The sequence below is a fragment of the Tachysurus fulvidraco genome, chromosome 6 (assembly GCF_022655615.1).
Source record: "Tachysurus fulvidraco isolate hzauxx_2018 chromosome 6, HZAU_PFXX_2.0, whole genome shotgun sequence".
Taxonomy (NCBI): Eukaryota; Metazoa; Chordata; class Actinopteri; order Siluriformes; family Bagridae; genus Tachysurus; species Tachysurus fulvidraco.
Genome location: NC_062523.1, coordinates 16,380,205 through 16,408,193, shown reverse-complemented (window position 1 = coordinate 16,408,193; position 27,989 = coordinate 16,380,205). Strand labels below are relative to the sequence as shown.

General features: G+C 38.9%; 1 protein-coding gene across 1 annotated transcript; it reads right to left on the bottom strand.

Annotated features, from left to right (window-relative positions):
• Positions 1-76: 76 nt before the first annotated feature.
• tsc22d1 (TSC22 domain family, member 1) lies at positions 77-26,675 on the bottom strand. The gene is given in 5 exon segments (XM_027164287.2): positions 77-1,551; positions 2,521-2,572; positions 23,084-25,652; positions 25,655-26,450; positions 26,563-26,675. Coding segments are annotated over 4 exon segments (2,982 nt in total). The 5' UTR covers positions 25,755-26,450; positions 26,563-26,675; the 3' UTR covers positions 77-1,290.
• Positions 26,676-27,989: the final 1,314 nt, after the last annotated feature.

Here is a 27,989-nt window from a genome sequence, read left to right as displayed (position 1 = left end):
GTAATGACTATCTTATCGAACCTATGCCGCTCTATCTCTCTCGCTCACCTACCTAAAATAATGTTCTCAGCCAGGGTTCCTTAAACATTTTATTGGGAGTTGTGAAGTGCAATTGAACTATTTTACATCTTATCACCGGTTTTGAGAGACATGCACACAACATAAGCATACAACTTATATATAATGCAGTAATAATGCATATTAGTTATTAATTATATTCAGAATAACTAAGCTGAAGGTTTGATCTCCAGAGTACTTCACTGTCAAAAACAGAAACAAATCACATGGGTGCAATATACTTCAAATAACTTCAAGTGAACAAGGTTTACAGCAGGTGTTAACACAGCCAGGAAGTTGAGTAGTTGTCTTTTGTCCTGTAAATATCCTAAGACTGAAACCTCAGTTCTTGAATAACAGCATAAAAAAAGTCAAATATTTCAGGCAAACCAACAACCCCGTCTTTAGTTTGTACAACCTAAATAGTGTCTCTTAGTGTTTCTCGCAAATCACTATTTTACAGATTACTTACACTAAATATACAAGGATATACAGGAGCCCACATTCATTCTACCATTCATTCTCTCAACATATTTTCCCCCAGATTCTTGAGTCACTGCACTGGAACAGCAGCTTTAAAGTCGCAACAGATAGAATAAGGAATTGAATGTTAAATACTGAAAATCAATACATCCCCTCTTAAACAACTTTACTCCCTTCATTCACCCAGGTATAATGATGAAACTAATGCAAATAATTGTGACACCATCTCATACACCTTCGACGTAGTTGACGGTGCACTGATTGGTTGTTCAGAGAATTTTCACATTTATCACCATTAAAGTGCTTGCTTTTTGGAGTCTTAAAAAAATCATTTCAGCATTTCCACTACAAAAGTAAGTGAGGTATGGAAACACCATTACAAAGCCGAGAGTTACCACTGAAAAAATGACATCGCTTAAAATCCTTTAGACAGAGGCACAGTGAATTGAGTTGTGTCCACTTCGAATTTTCTTTCTCCCAACAGTCACAATCCATGCAGTTTGGCAATATCCAACATGTCATCAATTTACTGGACTGTCAGCAGTGTGCACAGCAATGCAGTGTAGCCTGTGTCAGGTTCTTAGACTTTAAATATGTGCAAACTTTGACAAAATCCTCTTGTGCAAGAGGCATATAATATCCAATTATATTTAATTTATATAATTCCTCCAATATCATGTTCTGTAATTGCTTCTGTAGTCTGCCTTAGCTCAGTTGACTACTCACTCCTCTTCACAGGATACTTGGATGTTACACTGAGGGTCCAGAGTTCTGTGGAGGGAGCTGCTGCACTGGCATCGCTGGTTGCTGTGCTCCCTGTGTGGAAGATGGTGGAGAACCACTCTGAACTTGGGCCTGAAACTGAGCCAGCTGCTCTGGACTGGCTAAATTCTTCAGCAGGTTGTTTTCCTGCTCCAGCTGAAGATTTCTTTCTATCAGCTCTTTGATTTGCTCTTTCAGCACCTCTACTTCCTCTCGAACGGCATACATCAAGTGACTCTTCACTAGATCCTGGAGACAGAGAACACAAAGCATTCTGAGTAATCTGATCGAGTAAAAAATAATAGTTAAATTCCAGCAAGAAAACCACACAAGATGTCACAGAAACACCTGAACTGTCACACCACTGTTTAAGGTACAAATAATTGATTTAGTGAAGTTTTCAATTATACAGGTTATGTTTGTCATGGATAATCCTCGTGTTCATTTTAAAATGAGAACGCTGAATTGTCGACATGATTTTTAGTCCATTTCGGCAGCATACCTGAGGCAAACTGATGCAACGCTGAGGAAAGCAGTGGGCATGTGTTCAGGTTGGGAATACCTGCATTCAGCACTACCGGCTCTTGCTATACTCCGCGTCACCCAGAGAACAAAATGGCCGTCCCACACCGAGCTGAGCCAATCAGAGGCGGAGATATTTATAACCGCCTGTAAAAGCTTAGGCCTTTGCCTAGCAACAGTAACGAGGCACAGGCTCGCGTGAGGCCGAGTGCAGCTCCTGATCACGGCATTATGCAGGAAATATGACTCCACATTCAAAACATTAAAATAGACAGGAGTATTGTTTGGGTTTCTGTACATGTCGGCAATGATAATGAGTATTCGCAGAAAATATTAAATACTCGTTAAGTGAAATAATAGTGTTAAATTACAAGCGGTAAAGCCGAATGGTGTAAATGTAGCAGCTGGAAACGAGAAAAACAACGAGGTAAAAACAGCAGAGCTGTTAAGTGTTTGTAATGTCGGCGGTATTAACCATAACATGTACAGATCTGAAGTGTTCAGGGATGTGAGGCGGCACTGCACTAGCGTTGAGCCCCACTGTGTGGAGATTATGTAATTCACTGGACACTTACAGATGCTGATGCAGCTCCGTCCTCTCACTCATTACTGTTCGCTTTACTGCACAAATCTACTCTAATCTTCCGCCTCAGAACCGCCTCGTTTTAGTAAGAAAAGAAATCTACACACACTTACCATGGCTTGTTCGATTTTGTTGTCGATGGCCACAACACTAGCGCCCGAAGAGCTGAAAAATAAAAACCAAACACAGCCGAGATTAATAGGACGGAAAAAACGACTCAACTCGCTGCTGTTAGGGGAAAAAAACATTTAAACATTCAGTCATTGCACAAAACCGAACATTATCAGAATCAGGTTATCTATAAATAATAAACATTGCCTAAAAACATAAAAACAATTAACTCGTTAAATACGAGGCTTATATATATATATATATATATATATATATATATATATATATATATATATATATATCTATATATATATATATATATGGGGGGGGGGGGTGTTTAAAATATAAGAGTAAAATTGCCCAGCTTTATTGAGCACTTCTCTATGCAGCATCTTTTTCTCTGACAAATGCATCGAGTGCGAGTAAGAAAGCAGAAATCAGACTGAGTTAAAACGATATTTATCTAATATACAGCTAAATTACAGACCTATGGAGGACACCACGGTCTGTTTTTTTTAATACCTATTGTCGAGCTTCACGGAGGAAGTTTCGGCTCCCAGCAGTGATGACAGAAAAGATATCGAAAAATTTCTTAGCTGGCAAACACCAAGATCCATCGCCACCGAGTAGCACTGAGAATTCATGCTATTTCCTCCATATATACCGACACAGAAGCAAGAAAAATGTAACTCTCAAGCGATTCGCGAGCGTTATATAGTGTGTCCGCGGTTTACATTGAATCGGTTGGTGGAAAAAGTCGACCTTCGGAAAGAAAGGCTGGTTATCGGCGGAGCGAACATCCACCTCCGCCGCACAAAGGATCTCCAAGGTCAGCTCATCTCCGCTCTGCTGAAAAATCTGCAGCCTGCACTATTTGCATAAAATATCCGAGAAAAACAGCGCAACGTTGCACCCTATTGGTGGAGCAGGATCGTGTTTTGAATAATTTATGCGGTAACGCCTCCACTGGAAGCTCAGCAGCGCCACCGCTCCTAATATATTTAAAATCCTGCTTCCTAATAAGGAAATTCCGGTTTCACCAGAACAATGTATTATTATTATTTTTTTTTACAACAGTGTACCAAATTAAAATATTCATGATTTCCATCAACTAATACTGTATCTAATGTAATAATGCAAGTCTACACAAATAGCAAGATTAAGATTAAGAATTTACCTGATAATATATAACTATATGTACATTATCTAAAACGGATCAGTTTTCGTTTACAAAAAATAGCTTCCACAACTAAAGCGGTCACAAGTAACGTACAGTGGTGTTTAAAACCATACAGAACTTCAAATGCTAATCACAGATGCAGCAAATACAAGGTGACACTTTTGAAGTAAATAGAACAGCAGCTAGACATGAAACAGATCTAGAAATGATTAAAAAAAAAACTTATTTTCTGAAGCCAAAAATATTCCAAAAAGCAAATTAGCCACTTTCGCACTAGCCTAATTTCTTCGGAAATTCACACGTTCTGAAGATTTGATGTCTGAAGTGACAAATGGATAGAAAGAAGCAAGGACATGTTTTTAGAAGAAAACCATAATAAGTGTAAAGTTAAGTGTTTCTGCAAGGAGTACAGTAATACAGGCAAACTAACATGAGCACATGTGTATGGGGTATAATATCCATGCCAATACTGTGATAAGTAATTGCCTTTCATTAGCAACCCCACGTAAAGAGCCTGTCAGGTCAGAGACAACTGAACATCACCGGCATTATCACTATGAAAGAATAAATAATTTGACCAGAGTGACCCACCAAAACAATTTTATTTGTGTGATAAAAAGTAAGCTAGAATCTATTATATGTTCCTTTTGAAAGGGCCATTTGGTTATTAGTGAATTCTACCAGGTCACATAACCATTAAAAACAAATACACAATGCTGACAACGTTACACATACATACGACAACCTTACACACACACACACACACACACACACACACACACACACACACACACACACACACACACACACACACACAAAGCATATTACAGAATCATTAAGCAGATTCAACTCTTTGTTCTAGAAAAGATCTTCTTATATTAGGTGTTGTACTAAGGCTTAGTATGTTTTATTAGAATAGTTATTTATTATTAGAATAGTTATTTATTCAGTGCTATTCATGATGAATCCTAATATAGGAGCCTGTATAGAGTTTGTTTTTCCTCCAATATCAAGTAAATAGTAAAAGTTCACAGATCAGCTTACAAATACTAACCAAGTGTGAACCTCATGCTGCTGCTAATCTTCACTATACAAAATAATAATGCATAGAGATGTGTAGTGTTTTTAGATATATATTTACTGATTTATTTATCCTTAAAAACAGAACACTGAATTGATGTGTTAAAGGGACTCCACCAGTATATATATGACTAAAAGGGGTATTATTTACAAGTATGCATTCTGAGAAGTGAATGTATACTTCTAAAGGTCTCCGCATGCTTGACCTCTAGACAGAACTGGAAGCCTACCTCTAGGCTTCTATTTTAACCTGTGTGGAAGCTACTAAATATGTTATAACTCCTGTATGTTCGTGTGGATTTGTGCCAGGTGGCAGAAAAAAGACATTAGGGTGATATCATGGCCACAATATAGTTACCACATTAGATCAAACTACACTTAATATCTTAATAGCTCAGTATTATCTTAACATATATGCAATTATAGAATGTATAAAGCTGCCTCAGGATTATGTTGGTAGACTAGTAATTTCCTTGGTTTCTAATAAATATAGACCAGTTAAACACAGCAGGCCAACAAACAAGGGACAGGACCCAAATAGCTCAAGGAGCAACGAGCTCTTCTTAGGCTCTTACCTGGAAGAGGCTTTAAGTAATTAGTGTCCAAATATACGTCATCTCTTCGTGGTCTCAGTGCACAAATGCAGTCCCTTAGCCTAATGTCATTCAAACAACTTTGTGTCCCCCGATTTGGTGACTTAAGCAAAAATTCAGTTTTGGGCCAACCACAACACACCATGAAAGATCATTAGCTAACTTCATCCACACTGACTATTATCTCGACAATGAAAGCACAGAATATTACACATATACTTCAAAATAAAATGAGGACAGAGTTTTAAAAAAAATATAGCATTTGCATTCAGGAAGGATTTGAAGCTAATTATCAAAATGAAATACAAAAAGACATTGCAGCACAAACTATAAATAGATATGTCCACAGAAAGGCCTGAAAACAATGTTCCACAGGCATTGGTCCTTTTCATTTGTGAACGTTACCTCTTCAGATGCTTTTCCAACTCCCAGAACAAAAGCTTTACAGCCATTCTGTCCCGGCCCTGCACCTGGAGATCTGTTTCTCTCATTGATCCGTCAATCAGCAATCCTTCAATAACAGAATTCAATCCACTACAATCCACAGTGCACAAACACATACACATGAGGACCACAAGCAGTATCTTACTGTGTATCCGGCATAAAAATGCAAAAAGCAGTCCAAGGGTTGCATGCCGGTCTTTTCAGCGGTCTCCTCTGTGCTGCCTTTGTATGTCTAACAAGCAGAGTTGCGAGCAATTGATAGAAAACAAGAGTGGGACAAGCTGTGATGTCACATCATGTGACTCACAGTTACATAAACCATCGGCACAGATTAAGACCTTTCCAATGATCAGTGTTTTTACAAACTGATGCTCTGGAGGCTGCTGCCCACACTACATCATAGGCCACCCAAATCTCACATAGCCCAACCCACTCTCTCCTCCTCCTCATTTCCCGCCACTGCATCATGCATTTCCTTCTCCAACTGCAGAATTGTAAGAGATGGGCCCCTGCACGTCAGCCTGGACTTATCTTGTCACTTCTCATCAGTGTTTTATGTCAGCAATGGCTTAAAGTGACCACAGCTGATAAAGCATGTGCATGTCTCACAGGTTTAGTCTACTCACACCGAATTATCGGAAAAGAGCCCAACAATAGAAGGGACTATACCTGTCTAAACAACCCTGAGTGTGTGTGTTGGATGTTGGTGCGATGAGTTGTGTTTAGCTGAGCTTTTATGTCTTCAAATACACTAGCATCTATACAGACTCTGCTGCCGGTTTCTATAGTTGGTCAGGAAAATATACAGGACTTATTCTATTCTTTGTGGAATTATTTATTATTATTACATTTTTAAATAAGAATGTACTTTGTAAAATGTTTAAGCTTTACTACGTCACCATAATATTGTACTTTCAATGATATATATGTGCACAATACCATGAATATAGAGTAAGATGGTATACTGAATAAATCATCAGCAGCACATGCTTATCTATTACACAGAGAAATGTGTGCCACATTGCCACTCAGCATGAGCGTGTACGTCATTTTGCCATTTGGGCTGACAGCAGCAGGTTGCACAACAGAGCTTCATCCTGTATTCTCCAGCTCCCACTCTCACAGTGCAGCACACACAGAAAAGACTGGATAGCCACAGCAGGTTTCACTCCATGAGCAAGAAAAGGAGCAAAGTGAAGTGCTTCAATGTGCATGTGAATTAAACACAAACGATTAAAAGACTAATGCCTGAGCTCAACGGGTTGCTAAAAATCCTGGTAAAGGATAATAATATCATGCTTTTATCCAATGGCATTCATTTCAAAAGCAGCATCTATGATTCAACAGATAGCAGCTGTGAAATCTGTCAACCATGATATTCATAATATCCTCTCAATTAGCAATTCCTATTTCAACAATTTGTTCTCAATCTTGGCCATAGGAGAAGCTGAATTTTCCACTTTTTTCCATTGTTAGGTTATACTGTGTGTGTGTATATATATATATATATATATATATATATATATATATATATATATATATATATATATATATATATATATATATATTCAAGACACCTTCTGTACCTGGTTGTGCTCCAGTTTTTGAGAAAGTGTGAAAAGCATCTCCCGTTAGCCGTTACATAACTGTGCTCATCTGTATACAGAGGCAGAAAGTATAAGTAATGTGAAGTGATTTCTGGCATGTAAAGGATTCGCTTAAAGGCAAACAGGTCAGTAAAGACAACCTGTGAGAAACCACTCAAGTGAACTGAAAAGTAAAATTGAGAACAAAGTGTCTGTTACAGCATGACAACATTGGGCACTGTCTTAGCTACCAAATCTATACAAACTCGCACATTCCATCCCTATAACTGAATCCCACGCAGTCTGTCAAAAAACTTGTCAGTTTAGATCATCTGTGATATACAATAGAAGTAGAAATACTTTATTAACAAGTGTGGAACTGTATTAATGTGTACTGTTCTTAAGCCAAGAGTCAAATACATGAAAGTACAGTAAAGGCTTTCCAATTAAGCAGACCAGCAAGGAGTGCATCAAGGACAAGCTCCAGTTAACCGACGAAGTGATACAATAGTAGAGAGGTCAGTAATTTGGCTAAGCATGATGGGGGTTGTTTGTACTATACATGATGTTCTTGATACAGATGGCCAGTCAAGCGCAAGCATTACTTCCACTTGAACCCTTAATTTGATCATGTCAACTGCACGTTTTCAAAACCGTCAACAGTCTGAAACAAAAATGTGAACATATAGTATTTTCCTTAGTATACTGCTAGTTCACTACCTTTTCATGGAGGTCAGAAAGAGAATTGCTTGATAGTCTATGAAAGCATTTAAAAAGACAGCACCCACCATCTATGGACATTCGAACTGAGTGCATTTTATTAAAACTTACACATTGCTTCAGAATGCTGACTTTATAGCATTGGCTTAGAAGTGAGCTTAACGTTCAGACATTACAGGCAAGTGTCACAATAAAATGCATTTAAAACTTAAACTATATAGGGAGCATTGTTAACACTGATCTACAAAGCTTAATAACATCCATGCTCTGCTCTTCTTAAACTGTGCTTTCGTTGTGATGTGTATTTATTGTGTTGGATAAATGCAGCAGCTGACCAATAACTCCCTAAAGGAAAAATCACTTCTTTGAAAGCCAGGCATGAGTGGAGAAGATATTTAGCTTCCTTCCCCAGTGTCACCACATAAAACTAACAACCATATGATAGAAGAGAGACTTTGTCCTCAAAAGGCATAACACACATATGGCTCATCTGCTTCATACTGAAGGGTGACCACTGGGAATGCAGGGTTAGCAGCAGTGACTGAGAATTGTGCGTCATCCCTGGCTCTCTTTCATCCTATGATAAAGTGCAGAAGATGACATCGACAATGTACACCCCCCCATCCCACATTCATTTTGGGGTTAAAATTACAGAATTAAAAAAAAAAAAAATCTAGCAGCTGGCCCAGTTTAACATAATCTGCATGCTTTTTCATATTGCTCCCCATCGCTTTCTGGTACCTTATTATTACTATAGAGTGAGCTGCCTATTTTCCTACATTCACCAAGCTTATTTCCCCGCCCTTTTCTCGCTCTCTCCATCTGTCACGTCAGATCGCGATGACTGTTCTCTCCCTATTGGTTTGCCCCAATTCCAAGAGGAACATTCACAGACAACAACCGGCAAGATCCAGTTTGCATGGGAGCAACAATCCCTCCGCTGAAAGTGTCTGTGCATTGCGAGGGCATTTTAGACTTGTGCTGGCTTGTACATGAAAGCACACCTGCAGCGTCTCAATTGGCTTCCCAAATTTGCCAGTAAAATGCACTGTTAGACCAAAAGCACTTAAATAAATATGAGTATAAATATGACACCAGTACAGTGCTACACCCTACAAAGGCTTTATGATGACCTCAAGCCAAAGGTACAATCCTTACAGTTTGAGTACAGTTTAAACAATTAAGGCTAAAACTCTGTTTATATAGAAAATTTTAAGGGTTCATTATGATTCACAGCTGGATAAATATACTGTAACTGTGACATTAAGTAAAACAAAAACAAAGCAGACATAGGTATGCATGTACAGTTTTGGAAATGTTTTGCACTGTTTCAATCTGTTGAAAAGGACATTTACACTACAGACACACTACAGACTAAAACCAGATGAAAGGATTTCTAGATCCCATTCAAACAATTCAACAAATCATCTGATTCAAAGGCAGATGAAATAGAGCACAGAATTCAAGGTCACTTAGGACAATTATGTCAAAGTACATCTCTCCAGTCTAAAAGATGATTTCTCATGAAAAATCCCAACATCTTATTGTTCTCCTTAACTCTTCCTAAACAGCTATGGAATAAACAGGAAAAACCTCGGTAGCAGTCTGTACAAGTAAAGATAAACAAAATCTAATTTTTGTGCTGAGTTTGTACTAATCTCTGTGAATGCAAGATCATAGTACAGGGTTAGACACGCTAAACTCATTAGCCCCTTTGCCTTTTGTTAGTTCAGGAACTGGCTGTGAGGCCTGAGTGAGAGGGTATACTTCCGCCTTCCGCACTTCTGGCAAGAGAACAGAGGTGTGCTGTTGGAGAGGACAGTAGGCATGCATGACTGAGGAATGCCAGAGTAAGAAAGGGACATTAAAAAAACTAAGTCAGATCAACACTAATATGACCTCAATAATAAGAATCCATAAGATACAAGTCCTTTAAGATTCTATGTCCCCCACATGATTATCAGTGCTTCCACTTAGTCCAACTGATTCCCTTATGTTATGAACAGCTTTTTCAGCCATAAAAAAAAAAGCCATATTAGAATCTACACATCTCCAAAAGCAAGATTTTTTTTTGTTGCTTTGAGGTATCAAGATTTTTAACCCGAAGACATATTCCTTAATAATAAAAAAAATTCTCAATGCCAAGGAACACAGCGAAAAATGTAAACCTCTGATTACATTTAGTTCACAGATAATCAAATGGGTATTAGTTAGGATTAAGGAGCACCTTTCTGAAAATCATTCTCCCCAATATTTAACATCTAGTGACAAAGTGCCCAGCATCTCTGATTACTGTAGGATTACATCAGATGCAAAGCTTACACTTGCATCTCTACTGTGATCAGGACAACCTAAGCACCCTCCCATCTTTACTTGAGATATCACAAAGCATATGGAAACATGCTTATTCTAAGGATAGCTTTAGAACAACGTAAAAAAAAGTAGGTCACTACTTCCATGCAGCATGTAAATTAAAGAACTTAATAGAATACTAGCATATCTCATGATTGTAAACAATTAAGAGAGAATGACAGAAAGGACAATGAGTTTCTGTTACTCATAATTTGAATACAATAACTATGAAAATCACATCTGCTAAAAGTGGTGTCGATTCACAGCTCCAGGGTCACTGGTTCAATTCTGAGCACAAACTACTACCTGTATGGAGTTTTACCTATTCTGCACACCTCTGTGTGAATTTTCTCCAGGTTCCTCCAAGCACTCGAAAGCATGTGTATAGATATGCTGATAAATTTCCCTAGGTATAAATGTGGGCATGTACATGGTGACCTGTGATAGACTGGTGGCCCATCCAGGGTGTATTCCCACCTTAGTGTTCCCAGGACAGGCTCCAGACCTAGCATAAGACGAGAGATATGGTAGCCAAGTGGTTAAGGTGCTGGACTTCCAATTGGAAGGTTCGATGCCCAGGTCCACCAGGCTGCCTCAGCTGGGCCCTTGAGCAAGGCCCTTAACGCTCAATTGCTCAGTTGCATAAAATGAGATAAATGTAGATGTAAATAACACTGGCCAGTTTAAAATGAAATTAATTAAGTGCCACTGTAAGCAGTCAAACTCAGAGGTTAAGAGTAGAAAACTCTTAATCTCCCATAGTGAAATGACCTTCCAACTAACAGTGAGCGTTCACATTACTAAAAGAAACATTCCCACCGTTAAGGGCCACTGAACTTTTTAAAGTTAAATGGACTGCCTATGACGTTCGTAAGTGAAATGGTGAGAATGTCATTGTGGTGAAATCCAGATTACGTTTTTGCACATTCATGCCTCTCTACTTCATCAGCACTTTAACTATATTTACAAAATTTGAACCTCACAGTTTTTACACGGAATCACACTACAGTATACAATGACTGAGGTCAGTGAGTTGAAAAACTGCTGAAATTAATTTAGTCACCAAGCAAAGATTGTTACTGCTTTTGGATGTTATTAGAGGTAACTTGACATATTTTGTTCTCCCTCATGATACCTACCACAAATATCAATAACTGTCTGGTTACCTGCTGCCTAAAATGAAAAGAAAACATATTTCCCCCAACAGAAAAGGTTGATTTAAGGAGTAGGTAGTCGTGGTTAGCCCTGAGACAGCTGGCATGCTGAAATGCAAACAGTGCCCACATTAAATGTCATTTTCAGATTGACATTCAATGCCCACACAAACAAATATAAAGCATAACTTCCATAAACAAGAGTTGCAGGAAGGCAATAATCTCTGTTGGAGCAAGTCTGGTCCCTAGTGTACATGTCAGATATTGCAAGGCCTGGAAACCACCCACCCTGATGCATTGTTCAGGAATCTAGTAAACCTATAGTTAAAAAGGAGTATTTATTGAGAATAAATAAGTGCATTGCACAACTGTCAAATAATTCAAATATGGCATTAGAATTAACATTTGATGTATAGAAATACAATAAACTGAAAATATTACAACACCCCCAGAGGACTGAACAAAGAAAGCAAATATAGGTTTCAGAAGTAAAGCAGAAACAACTTCAATGCACTCAAAATCAAAAAACTTTTAAAAGTGTAAAATACTACACTCATTTAACATGCAAGTAATACAGACTCTCTTACACCTTACCTTGCAATGCTGCAATTAAAAATGTATGGAAATCAAAGAACAGGGGAGAAGGAGAGTCTTTTATCCACTACTATATAATACAATTAAAGATTACTTTAGAATGAGAAAGAAATCTATTTTGAACACTAAAGTTGTATGGCATCTATGCAGCCAGATATTTTTCTGTTTACTCTGAGCTACCTTGAGTATAATTGGTATCTCCCACACAATTTCATCTGGGGGGGGTAAAACATTTTTATGTAAAAATGTGTTTTGCAGAAATGTGTTGAAATATCTGTCTGTGCTTATAACATACATTGCAGATGTGCTAGACATAGATCTGTTAAATGCTGTTTAGTAAATGCTAAAAGGATCCATTTCTGAAAGTTCCAATGTTTACAATAAACAAAAAGTTGTAATAAAATATTTAGCGCATGCCCAAATGCATCATTATGAGCCTGAAAGCAGCTTACCATACTTGTAAGGCTGTGGAGGAGTTCATCAGCTTACATAACTGAATTACAAGAGATTGGCAATGACAGTGAGATTTTAATACCATTCCATTACTTTGCTTTAACACTATGAATCACTGCCTCTTGAACACATATGGTGATTATGTTGCTTTATACTTCAAATATTTATGTAAAAACAAATTACAGAGATTAAAAAGCAGAAAACTAGTGGGATTCTAAGGAAACAGCTGGAATCACAGTATCCCAGCACAAATACAGCCAGGAGGTAAAATGCTGCTCAGAAGGATTAAGGTCAAATGATTACCAGGCTAGAACCTTTGTCGTGTTGGCAAAGTCAGTGTGTTTTGGAGCATTGTCTTGCTGCATAATGAAATTCCTCCTGATTAATTTGGATGCATTTCTCTTTACACTAGCATACAAAATGTTCCTGTAGACTTCTGGTTTAATTCTGCTACCACCATCTTGGGGGTACATCATCAATCAAACATTATTCCACCTGTTCCAGGAACAGTTCCACAAAATACAAGCCATGACTATATCTCGATAAACGCTTCACAGATGAAATCTCCACATTCAGTCTGTTGCTTAGATTCACCAGTGGTTTCTACATTTCCAGGAAATTCCAAATAGTTGAACTGATGATAGCTAACTATGTCCAGAACTACTATAGCTCTGTAATGTAACATTATATCATTCACTGCACAATTGAACAGGACACAGTTAACAAGAAACTCCTGCATAGAAATACCAGGAAATAAATGCTGAAATTCTAGACTCTCTTCTTATATTCAAACCCAAAATGTCTTCAGTCTACAAAATCATTAACAACAAAATTCAACCTGCAACACCCACACACTCAATTCAAGAATAAATAAAAACACTACCTTGACCGATCATGACAAAAGAAAGTGGGATTATTCATGATAGGAAAAAACAGTTATTCTCATGAAATAATGACTTATCATAACCTTAGAGAAATCTTAAAAGAGACCTCCAACTAATTGTATAAACAAATTCGCCCCACACACACACACACACACACACACACACACACACACACACACACACACACACACACACACACACACACACACACAATCTAGCCAGACTGCAGGGGGAGCCATACACCTACTTATCCAAATATGCACACACCCAGTAAACACCCCACACCCACAGCAATTTTTAACTACTGCTTTAATCATATTAGATTACATTTGCCTGTTCCAGAATTTCCCTAAATTTTCCAAATTTTTCTTCAAATTCTACAGCATTACTCTATTTTACTTACTGCAATAAGCATCAAAACATTTTATTGGGAAGTGAAATGATTACAGTATATTGGGTATGCCATGATTAGTATAGGACAGTTTTGACAACTAAGAACCAGATTCATCACTAGCCTGTGACGTCCATTATCACCAGCACTTCCTTCAGCTGATTAGGGTGCTAACATGAGAACGATCATGAACCTAGCCTCTGGCACTTTGCAGAAGGGTGTTTCATCATTTCAGTAGAGAAAAGGATGAGTAATATTTTGTCATATGAAAACTATGCATCCTGCCTCACATGAAACCACTGAGCAACTAAAAGTCCTTTTCTGCTAGACCTTTTCGTTGAGATTTCTTGGGATCACTAGAGCAAATGAGGATTTTTTTCTTGTTTTAGCTGATCACAAATTTCTCATTTATCTAATTTATGTATCTTATTTATTATAGGAATTCACATTTATTAACATATTTAGTCTAATAGAATTTCCACCTAAAATGTTATGATTGTCAGTAATTAATTTCTGAGCTCATACGATAACCCTAAACAGTGAATAAATTTTAACAGTACTGCAAGTGAGAGGTGAGGTAATGTGGACATTCACACATGAATGAAGTGAGGACAGTATGAACCAGACAACAGCAGTGTATGCCATCTGACTTATCTGTCTGACTCTATATATGTCTCATATTACCTGTACTACTGAATGGGTGAATGAATGGCCTGAGAGAGCAGAGAGGAAAGTTCTCCATCAATACTGCATGAATGTCACTGGATCTATGCTTTTTGCCCCATACTAAAGTGTGAAGTGCGTGTGCGTGCGTGCGTGCGTGCGTGCGTGTGTGTGCGCGCGCTTTGGGGTGCATGGTTAAAGCATGCTCGCTGACGCATCACAATTTACTGTGTAATTTTTTAAAATTTATTTATCTCCAATAGTTACCTACTAGAACATAAAACAAACTCAAACCCAACCTGTCATGTTAGTAGTCTGACACAATATGTGAGCCATCCCAGAAGTATGATCACCACACATTCTGGTAAACAGCCAAAATAATAAAATGATAATAAAAAACAGACATCCTCATGACGTTTAGATTGCATTCAAACTTAAAACAGAACTATACTTCAACAAAAAATATAAGAATGTATGGAAGTGAAACCTGCTAAGCTTGCATTTGGAATCATGCATAACAGAACAGCTTAACAAATGCTGTAGTAAATGCAGCTGGTCTGCCTAATGATCAAAACCATGTTAGTGAATTGTGATTTACTCAATGTTTGAGCAGTGTTTAGCAAAGAGCAGAGTGTAGAGCATTTTCACAGTCTACAGATGACAAAGACTTAAACCAACAATGCTGTGTTTTACCAAGTTGAAACAAACACTACCTCTTAACATACTCAACCCAAAACTAAATCATATGAAAAAATTTACTTAATTAATTTTCTTATTTCAGTAACTCACAAAACCATCTCATGCCCACTTGCAGAGTGATCACAGAATACTATACAAATTTCCCCTCCCAAGTCTGGAGATGTTTCAACCAATACAGCACACTAAATGGTGGGTGTCAGCAATAAAGCTGACATATAATCTACCTTCAATAATCTCTGTAATGATACTAGACAATATTCAGCAAGAATTTAATACAAGAAGAAATGTGTCTGTGTTGATTCTCCTGATGAGAAGCTACTACCCTTCAAAGAGTGGGAGAACAGGCCTCTCTCCCTCTGTGCAAGTGTATAAACAGCCTTGAGGGACATGCCTAGGATTTACAGAGCTAAACCCAGCATGGTGAAGGAGCTTCAGGCGTTGCACACTCAAACAAGCTCAGACAGGCGCTTCTGTTAAATTCAGGCTTCAGAGGCCCCTAAATATGAAAGGGGGAGCTCCGGCTAGCGATAAAATAAAAATGATCAAAGGCATCCTTAAAAGCCTCATACAAAAAAAGCACTTATAGATTCCACTTAAATGATAACTAATACACTGTTCTCTTTACTGTATGTGCCACTTCTACCAGTATTACAGTGTAGTACTAGAGTGACAACATGAGCCTTGCTCTCAAACTGTTAGCCAGATCACTTGAGGCAGAGCAATAAAGTGACAAGGTTGTTTTGGGAACACTAGCCATCAGCTATTGACCTAAACAGAAAGACAGCCACTTCTGCAACAGGCAGAAGCTCCATCACTTCCTGTCACCTCTGGCATGGTTAGTGAGGACAAACAAAAATCCAAGCTTCAGAACACAAACAGATCATACACTGAAATACAGCTGAATTTAGTTTTTGCACTCATCTTGCATTAACTGTGAAAGGTATACAATTTTTATATAACATTTTTAACATATTTTTAATAGTAATAGATTGCCTTTTGTCCTGTGAATTAAGGTTTGAAATTGTCTCTAAAATTAATATTTATTTAGTTTGTCAGGTTCATGCACATTCACTAGATGCTTTGCTTGACTTTCAACTGTTTGCGGGTTTTGTACTTCGATTTCAATAAGAGTGTCGGCTATAACAGCACATTTAGTCATTTAGCAATGTCAGCATTTTGGTGCAGAGCATAGAGTTCTGAAGCATACAAAATCATATAAAGCTTTTCGGTTTCAGTAAAATGAAGCTTTAATCTGCTTTAAGCAGATGGCATAAATACCTGCTACAAACGCACATGACTAAGAAACATACCCAGTTCTTAAAGAATCAGGGCAAGAAACACATTGGCTTGGGATTGACTGTGCTTTAGGCTGCTGGTCGCTATAGCAGCTCAGTGGAAGCTCAGACAAGCAGGCGGACTGGTATAAAGAACTGGGCTGACTAGCATGTGGGACAGGGGTGGAAGACAGACATGGCTGGCAGCCAATTCTGCTGAAACAATGACTCTGTGCTAATAGTTCACACAGTGGTAGGCTCAGAGATCAATGCAGGAACCAACTGTTATTTAGTCTCACCCACACAGAGGGTCTATTTTGTACAAAGTGATACATAACTACAATAATATAAGCTCTAGACCATCAGGCAGTATTTTACTATTTTCCACATAGCAGGCAGGACCCTTTTTGGGTCTTTCATTTAAGCTATTTCAATGGAACTAATAAGAAAGGGAAGCAAATATAGGCTCCAGTTAGAACCTAGCAAGCTATTCAAAGCATATCAGGTTTAAGCCCCAAAAAAAAAAAAAAAAAATTATACATGGTTTACCTATTTAAAAAATAGATAATTAAGCAGTGGTACTCACATTGAAGCCAGACTTAATGATTCATCATTAAATATTTGTTAAGGCAGGGGGAATGGTTTTAAACTCTACTTCAAGTCTGAGGGAGGAATAGCACTGGCACTAAATTAAAGCCAAAATTGCCTTGAATGTTTATCTACATTTGTGATAAACAAAAACTTAAGGATTTCTTCCAAAAGTGTTAGGCAGATATATAACTGTGTATCTAATGGTCAATAGTGTTAGTAGATCAGCAGAAGCACTGATCATCCAGAATTGTGCAGAGTTAAAAAGCCAGCAAATACCTTCATGTATAAAATTAGTATGTAAAGTAAATTTTGGTGTTAAATGTGGTGAATCCTCTAAAACTGATCATACGTATACAGTAAAACAGTTTTACGGTTTTGAGAAAAGCCAAATAATTAAACTTTTCTAATTATAAGTCCAAAAAAGATTAGACTTGCTTTGGTGAAGGCATCATTCTGTGCAGCAGTCACCATTGTATTCTCACTGACCTCATTTCACAGAGCTCAGCCTGATGGACAAGGCAGGGAAATCTCATTGTGGGGCAACAGAGCATAAGCAACACATGGGGTACATGCTCAAGGTTGTACACTTCAGCCAGAGATTTCCTGCTCTGTCTAATCCTCAGTGAGAGAAGAGTTCAATTCTGCTGACTCACATATAGGACAACCCATAAAAGGCCAAAAATAGAAGGAAACAATGTTTCAGCTGATAGCAAAATGGTGCATACCATAAATGGCCCCACAAAATGCATACCTGTAACTTGTATGTTGGGAAAGGCCCTGCTGGCAACAGCCTCTAATGAAATATTTTAATTTCAGACTTCTCTAAGCTTCACTTTGTATTTAAAATGGAACAACTCCATGATTTTAATTTCAGTTGTTGCCAGCACATGGAAAGGCATGACATTTTCTCATAACACACTTACTTATCTGAAATAAACTTTCAAGAGACATACTGGGGTGGAACATTAGTGATTTACGTCAATGTTGAGCAACATGGAACAGAAACTAATCACAAGTCAGGTCACATTCATAACTGAACAATTCAGCTCTCAGCATATAAAAAGCTCAAGGCATGACTGAACCTGAAAAACTGCCAATATGTGCAAAGGAATGTATTTACCTTAACAAACGAGAACCACTATAGCCTTAATACAATACTAGTAACTGCTTTCATGAGAAATGCACTATAGGATATGTTTGTATGTTGCATTTTTTAAATTAAGTGAGATTTTCCATCTGTTTGTTTGAAATAAACTAAATTAAAATGTACTAAACTGTATATATATATTTTATATGTATTATTCACACATATATATATTTTATATATATAAAATATTTTTGTATTTATATGTTTTCAATTAATCTTAACTGACAGTTACTGCACAGTGTCTTTCTGGTTATTAAGAGTTTAACCTATTTACACAAGCAATTTAAGACCAAAGTAAATAATTTTTTTCCTGCTTACATGGGATCATGAAACGCATCCATATTCTGGTGATTAAAGATGAATTACTCTGCCTTTTCAAAGAATTTCTTCCAGCAGCTTTATCTTACTCCAGCTCTGTCTTGCTTTTCTCCTCAGCTAAAAAACCGTTAAAAATAACTGTCACTGCATTTTAAATCATGCAGTGACATCATTCCATTTCAAAAGTAAACAAAAACAGAATATTAGATCACCATAATCAGTAGTTTCTGGAGGCTTAAAATAATTTTAAAGTAGTACAGAAAATAATTATTAAAATAATACATTTAATATATATATAATATAGAGCCATCTAATTAAAGTAGACGATGACCATTTTCATCCCTTGCTAATACATGCTGCTAACTGCTATCTGCTGAAGGATAAATATATTACATATAAGCAATAAGAGAAATAATTTTATGCTGCATCGTGTCAAAATATATGATCACTAAGATAAAACTGATTTAATTAACCTCAATAGCAGAGCATGGTTAGCTTTACAGAGTGAGCAGGTATCTTGCAACTACGACCTTTTTTCCTTGATATCTTAGATATTCACTATTATCCACACCCAGTTCATATTTTAAACTCTAAGCTTTAAAATTGAGTAGTATTTAATGGAAGCAATTCACACAAGATCTTCACTTACTTCACTAAACACTACTACCCTACAGGAAGAAATAAACAGAATGTCTTGTTTTTCATGTATTTAATCAGCTGTTTGTCATCCTCTTATAATGTCAAAGACTACAAGTTAGAAACACTTACACATGATTTGCTAAACAGCTAAATACTCATCTAGGAATATCAACACATATATACTTCACATCGCTTTATATCGTGCTGAGCTATAAGCAACAGGAATCAGAGTGTGATTCAGGCTATATTTGTTACAGAATCGGATCAAACGTGTCCTTTATTTTCTGTAATACCCAAGATTTTCAGGCCCGATACCAATACTGTTTCCAATACAGCACTAGTGCACTAACAAGGCTTCACAACACAATTAGACATGCATGGTGTTACACAGCAGCTTTCAAATCATGCAAACAGGCTAGATCAGGGGTCGGCAACCCGCGGCTCCGGAGCCGCAAGTGGCTCTTTCATTCCTCTGCTGCGGCTCCCTGTAGATTTGGAAAATAAATTTTTAATTTCAATTTATTTTATTTATTTAGTTTCTTAAAAATGTCATTCTAATTTCTAAGATTATGATGCTCTTGTAACATTAAAATAAACCGTGTTTAATTTCTTTGTCGCTCAAAATATGCGTCATAATTGCCGACTTGAATTGCCGGCGCGAAATTGAAAATTCCATTCAATTCAGATCAAGCTTTTCAACCCCAGGTAGGCAAATAGTGGATAAATGCAAGAAAATAAAAGTTTCTGAAGAAAACAGAACATTTAATGAGATGTGGACAGATTCATTTGCTTTTACTGCTGACGAGAGTGGCTTCCCAGTATGCCTAATAAGCAGACGCATTTTTGGTTTGCTGCAGCCGGCAAGTTAAAATTTTGATGTCATGAATATGAAGAGGACTCAATTAGACATTTTTGTTAAAAGGTTAGTTCAAGCTGTTCAAATTATTTTTGTTTGCCTGCAGAAATAAAATTAAACTTACTCGGTAGCAGTTCATTGATTTCATAAATGCAACACACTACAGTGTTATCTTCATTTTAGATGTCAAAGGAGTTTTGTGGCTCCCTGTTTTTTTCTGTGGGAAACGGGTTCAAATGGGCTAGATGGTCTAAAATATGCTCACTGTTTTGAGTCTTTTAAAACAAAAGAAATGTGAAAACAAGTTAAAGTATCTTTAACATTCAAAATGTACATACTTTGCCATAGCATGCATGTAATGTTCGAGTACATCAGAAGGCAGCATAATGAACGTCTGCACATGACGCCTATGCATGTTTTCAGATACAGAAGTGTAAATCAGCCACAACACTCAGTATGGAAAGCTATTTCTAGCCTGAGTAACCATAGGACACTACTGATACGCTCCCTCTTTTATAGATTCTAAGCAGTCAGTCACACAGTAATGGCAGATCACACACACCCCATCTCAAATTTGTTTTACCACCAAAGAAAGCATACTATTTCTTTACATCACTTAAGTCTTAATTAGCTGTTACATTAAGGATTAAACTGTTTTAAACCAGGACAGTGATACACAACTTATCGATGCAATAAGTCAAAATATGCAAGTCTTGCAGATCTTTTCCTTTTTATTTTTATGATGTTTCAACCCCAATAGTTTTTCATTTTGTAGTATATTTTGATCCACATAAATGTGAGAAACTCCTAGCCTAATTCTATGAGGGACCTTCTTTGAAACAGACTCTTTACAATAACACACTTCAGACTGGAGCTCCAAGATATAGAAATAATTTTATAGTGTAATACCAGCACAGAACTTCCAGTCAACTTGACAGGATAGACGTGAGAACCACACACCACACTTTCACTTTAAGAGTACAGCCTGTTGAATGAAAGACTAAGCTTCATCACAACATAAGTCAGGCACCTTATCTGTTCTGGCCTGAATTGCCAGAGTGAAAGCATTTCCTCTCCGCTGCCATTCCATAGGGTCCATTAATTGGAGAGATAATCTACTTGATCTCCACACAATAAGCGATTCATTGAGACTCTTGTGCGCTTCTTGAATAACTGCCAAGGGAAGATTATGTTAAAAAAGCAAACAAGATAATCATCTTCCTAATAAGTCTGCCAGTCTACATCATGAAAATTACAAAACATTATTAATGATGAGTCAAAGAGAACAAAGAATTGCGGAAAGATCTCACCGACACAGCAAAAAGACTGTAAAATACAGTCAGTTCAAGCATGTGGAAATGTATAAACACTCGTTTGGCCCTTGTTGTGGGACAATGATTCATCAAAGCTGGTTAGCATACAGGTTTGAATTAAGACCAATTTCATTCTTCACTTAATGAGTACCTTTAATACTGTAACAGTTGAGTGCAGAATAAGGACAGAATGTTTGGCCAATTTGCTAAAAACATGCCCACAATATATGTGGGCACATGAAATTAACCTAATCATTTTTCTCTCTCCATTTGCTTATTTATTTTGTTGTCTCAACCCTGTGTCACTTCCGCAGCACCTTACTCAGCAGCACAATGCCCTGGGCAGGCAATTATTCACTTCCTTATTAGCCATAGGTTCACACCTAAAATATGACACACAGGCTGACTCTCTCGTTAAAGTGAGCAAACCCATTCCAAAATAAACATGCCTATGGCCTGTGGTTTAGCATACATTCATTAAAGACAGTGGGTAGCTGAAACCGAGTACTGTATTATTTAACAGACAAATCATTGGTATTGTGGTAATATGTAAATACTGTCTTTACATTAATTCCTTAGTTATTACAGACAAAATAATTGCAGAATTGTAGCTGTAATGAAAAAAGCTGGACTCTAACTTTCTGAATAAAAAGCAGATATAAGTAACAGCTGCTCTTTGTCATATGGGAAACCACAGCGTTCCATGAAATATCAAGCACGATGGATTTAAACAGGCATAGAAGTACTAACATGAAATTTAAGCTTTGGAACCTGATCTGTTTGAGAAAAGCATAGACATGTAGTGGGGAGGCAGCTGGACAGACTGAAGGACTAAAGCACTGTAGCACTGGCTTTAAGCAGGGATGAAGCATGAAGTGCAAAATCCTACTGGCCATTATGGGTCACAGAAAGTGAAATAGATCAACATAATGATGAAAGAGGTCGTCAGAATTTCATTACAAATAATTATCTGAATGCCACATATGCCAATAATGACAAAAATATCCCAGATTAATTAGCTTATACATTGAGATATGCAACTGGTTCAGGCTGCATATTTCTTTTAAGTACAACACAACAAGAGATAGAACCCAATCCCAAAAGTACAACTGAAGCATACTTTTAGAATCTGGTAATTGATATTTTAGTTGAAAAAAAAAAACGCAATAATACTTCAAAACAGGCTATTGTTGCAGTATAATAACGGTTCTCATAAGAGTTATGATACAGCAGACAAATAAATGATTGTGTATGTATTGTGTATATTTGATTATATATCTTCAGGCTGATCTTTATATATGATCAGCCTGATATAAACACTATAACCCACCATACGATTACAGCTCATCACTGTGTGCAAAGCCAAAGGACTGTGTCAGTAAACATTTGGGCAGAGTGACTAGCAATAAATTGATGCAACCTGCATTTATCCTCTTTCTTTCTTAAAAATTCTATTATCACGAGCAAATTATGACTTAATACTGTGGAAACACAAAATAAAATACAAAAAGTCATTAATTATTATTATTTTGTAGTAGAATTTGCTGGTATGCAATATATAAATAAGAAAGAAATATTCAAACTAGCATCACAATAGTTTAAGACATTCATTTAACAAAACATCTGACACTTACCCATCTTCCTCTCCATCTACAGGCAAGTTCTTCAGCAGACTGGCTGAGGCAGTTAAGGCACTGACTCCACCACTCTCCTCAGGAGCTAAAGAGGTGCCTGTTTGTGAGGCACCTTCACCAACTGCTAGCTTGGGAAATGTAAGCAGGGACTGATGTTGAATTAGAAGGCGTTGTGCATCCTCCAAATGTGTGGCCATCAGCGTGGGCAAGGTGGCATAAAGGGCACTGACAGCAGGCTGAGCCCCACCATCCTTCGCACCATTCTGGACCAGGCCAGCCTGAGGATCACTCTGGATGCTGAGAGGCACATTAGATGTGGGCAGACTTGAAGTAACAGGGACAAACTGAGCTCCTATGCCTTGGCTGCTGAGAGGTGTCTGCTGCTCCACAGAGAGCTGTGTTGGGAGCTGAGGCCCTTTTGCCAGCTGCTGCACAACTCCAGGACCTGTAGACTGTACCAACTGTGTTATGACACCACCAGTTGGGGCTTGTACCATCTGTGGTGTCTGCTGGGGTTGCAGTATACCTTGAGTGACTGACTGAGCAACAGCAGCAGGTATGTTGCCCACTGGTGGCTGAGAGGGTGGCATCACCTGCCCATTTCCAGTTATACTCACAGGGGTCATGGAGGTTGACAGGTGGGTCAGGGCTTGTGTTGATCCTGAAGCCGCAACCTGGATTAACTGCTGACTTTGGGCAAAATCTGATGGCCGACTACCTCCTTGGCTTAGTGAAGTGACATGTACTGGGGCTACCTGTGCTGCTGCAGTTGCCTGTGGAGCAGGAGGGTATGCCATCTGCTGCTGAGTGACTCCAGGCACATTCTGAGTTGGATTGAGCTGTGCTGCCTGTGCATATGTCAGCTGCTGAGGGGGTACAGCAGGTGATGGATGGCCACTCGTTGTCTGCAATCCTCCCATGTTGACTGGAGCCTGCTGCTGATTGCTAACTGGCACTGGGGCGGCAGTATTGGCCTTCTTGTGTGGGTGCATCTGAGGCTTGGAGACATTAGCAGGCATGGAGTACTCTGACATATGACCAGGTGGAAAGCTCTGCTGTACAGCTGAGGAACCACCAACATCCCCACAAACTACACCTTCAGAATAGTGGCTTAGAGTGCTGACTGAGCTGCTTACTGAGCTGACAGCAACAGTCTCTCTCTCTGAGATGTCCGGTACAAACTGGCGGATGCTCTCCGCTGTTCGGGTGCTGGGCACATTTTCAGAAGACCCAGAACTAAGACCCTCTTTGTCATAATAATCTGTGCATGTCCATCTACCTTTCTTGAATGGTTCTGAAGTAGAGTCCAATTTAACTACTCGGAAACGTGAGCTGGTGGTATGAGGAACAGGCATTTGGGTCTGCTGAGGCTGAATGTTTGAGGCAGGGGCAGCAGCAACAGAAGGTTGAATTATGTCAGTTATACCCACATGACTTCCACTAGATGAGCCGATAACAGCTGAAGCGGTAGTGCCAGTAGGTATAGTCATGGCACTATTTATGCTGCTGCTTTGCTGACGCATCAGGTTTACATTTTGGTTATTTGTATTATTCAAGCCAGCTGAAGGAGCTACACTGTTAGTACTTATGCCACCCAAACCAGGCACACATGAGTTTAAATTATTAACATTGCTCGCTATGGGCTTAACACTAACTGTAGCATCTGACACTGCAGAATTTATTCCAGCAGATATTCCTGGGGCAGCAGCAATCAAGGGCTGACCAACACTGACTGTGCCAACAGTGGAATTATCCACCATTCCTCCCACATTTGAAGGCATTTTCTGGTCTATGATTGGTAAAGCTCCAGGATTTGGTGTGACAGTAGACATGACTACATTACCAAGAGGGATCCCAGCTTGTGTCCCACCAGAGACTGATGAGGCAGAAAGAGTACTTCCAGAGGGAGTAGAGTGAAGCTGGTGGTGGTGATGGGTATGATGATGGTGGTGAACTGCACCATTAACCATAGCACTGTGTGTTTGCGGGAGTAATGGTGGTTGGTTTGGGGACACAGCTCCTGGGGTTTCTGCATCATGGAGATTGTTTAGAGTGTCTTCAGAAGAGCTCCTCTCAGGTCCTGCTGCATCATTAGCCCGGGATAAGGACACATCCAAAATCTCAGAAGAAGACAGGTCCTCTGTGTGGGACTCATCCAAGTCATCACAACTCTCAGTGTCTTCTGTAATGCTGTTATTTGTGCTGACAGAGATCTGCGCTGGAGTAACACTTGTGATCTGAAAGCCACTCTTCTTTTTTATCTGTGCCCCTGATGAGGCCATACCTGGGGGCAAAATCGAGGACTGCGAGTGGATGTTGAGGGTGTGGGGAGGAGGTTGCTGAGACCCGAGTGAGGATGCAGCAGTGGGCAGAGTTTGAATCAACGCTGAAGGTTTATACTCGTCTGATGGCACCACGTTGGTGCCAAGGTTGGCAGCCCCCGATGATGAAGTCAACACAGAAGATCCACCGGCAGTGTTAGCGGTAGTCCGTCTGGGACAATTTGCCGCCTGCGCCATTTTTCGGGAGCTCGCTGATTCTCCTGCCAACTCAGGATGATGCATTTCTACTGGTGGTCTCTGGCAGAGTTGTAAATACAGACTAGAAGAACTGCCGTGTTGACAGGCCGCTTTTTAGTAAGAGTTTCACCTCGCCCAAGTAGTTTCCACATACAACTAATGTCCACTTTCACAAACAACAGCCAGGATTTAATAATTCCACTTTGTTTTAACAATGTCCACGGCCAGGTCGCGCGCTAATACGCTAGCTAGCTGGCTAAGTTAAAAACAATCGTCGTTTACTAATGCTAGCTCACAATATAACAAACGGCGTTTTATTCAACTCTTTATCGAATACGTGTGTTAGAAGCTTGTTAATTTAACGTGCCTCATCTGTTATTAAGCCTAAACAATATCGACAATAAGAATTAAACGTCGCAATTAATATCAGACAACGTATGCTACAACTGCATGCATCGACACTGTATTCTATCAGTTACAGCTAACAGACTGTAAGTCTGAATATAACCTTATATGAAGCGTCAAATCGTATAATCCCTCTACGATGGCAGGCCGACAGACTGTATTCACACAAGTTAACGATATCGCAGGATTTGTTTATTCCATTTCTTACGCCTCTTTGTTTTAATCCAGCATTTAGTTTTACCAGTTGCTATCTCCTTCTTCAGCTATCGCCTTGTAATGTAGCCGTGCTAGTGCTAGCCGCCTGTGACGAGACCAAAAGGGGAGGAGAACTTGATAACATGGCGACCGCGCATGTCCGTTTACGTCGCTACCGGCCAGACATAAAGCCAGTCTGAAGTGGAGGCTGAATCCCGAATAGAGTCCATCAAAGATAGCTGTGTGATCTGGAAAGATAAAAAAGACCAAATAATCAACCGAAATAAGAGAAGTGTTTTATCTGTAAACATTGGATCAATGTGCAGCCATGACATTGAATGACAATGATTTTAACTGAACCTTTATATGTCGATGTGAGGTGAAAGTAATAGGTGAGAGGGAGCTGTGTTTCAGGGCGTTGGTCTCTTGTCTCTTCAGAATCAGGATCAGAATCAGAATCAGTATCAGGTTTATTAATATGAGTACAGAATATATGACTCATCAGTTGTACATAAAGTGTGGGAAGTGCATGGTGCAAATAACAATATTGCGCAATATTATGCTTTTTGTACAATATATAGCAGCAGTAGTGTGTGTAATATATACAGATGATGTGATGACTGACAGTTCTGATAATGCAGTACTTATAGATATGAAGCAGTGAATATGATTATTGTGAGTTTTGATCAGGGTGATTGCCTGGGGAAAGAAACTGTTCCTGTGTCTGGCAGTCTTAGTAAGCAAAGTTCTGTAGCGCCTGCCAGAAGGGAGGAGCTGAAAGAGGTTGTGTCCAGGGTGCGAACGGTCAGTGGTGATTTTTCCTGCCCGGTTTCTGGTTCTTGTGTCGTACAAGTAATGGGGAGTGGGCAGGGGCACCAATTATTTTTTCTGCTGTTTAAACTGTGCGTTGCAGTCTGTTTCAGTCCTGTTTTGTTGCTGCACCAAACCAGATGGTGATGGATGTGTACAGGACAGATTCAATGACTGCAGTGTAGAACAGCATCAACAGCTCCTGTGGCAGACCATATTTCCATAATTGGCGTAGAAAGTACATCCTCTGTTGGGCCTTTTTGATGATGGAGTTTATGTTGCACTCCCATTTCAGTTCTTAGGAAATGGTAGTGCCCAGAAACTTGAAGGCTTCCACAGATGACACTGGGCTGTTGGATATTGTGAGGGGGAGTAGTGTTGAGGGGTCTTTCCTAAGGTCCACTATCATCTCCACATTTTGAGGGTGTTTAGCTCTAGATTGTTCTGACTGCACCATAGCACCAGCCGATTCACCTCCTGCCGGTATGCAGACTCATCGCCATCTTGGATGAGACCGATGAGCGTAGTATCATCTGCAAATTTCAGGAGTTTAACAGTTTGGTCACTTGAAGTGCAGTCATTAGTGTAGAGGGAGAATAGAAGTGGGGAGAGGACACCTCCCTGAGGAGCGCCAGTGCTGATTGTTTGAATGCTGGTGACACCTCCCAGTCTCACCTGTTGTTTCCTGCCTGTCAGGAAGCTGGTGATCCACTGACAGATGAAAGGGGGTATAGTGAGGCATAGGAGTTTGGAGTGGAGAATTTCCGGAATTATAGTATTAAAAGCCGAACTGAAGTTGACAAACAGAATCCGGGCATATATCCCTGGGCAGTCCAGGGGTTGCAGAATGTAGTGCAGTCCAATGTTGATTGCGTCGTCACTGATCTGTTTGCATGGTAGGCAAACTGTAGGAGATCCAGCATCTGTTCTGTTTCGGTCCAATACCAGCTGTTCAAAGGTCTTCATGACAACAGATG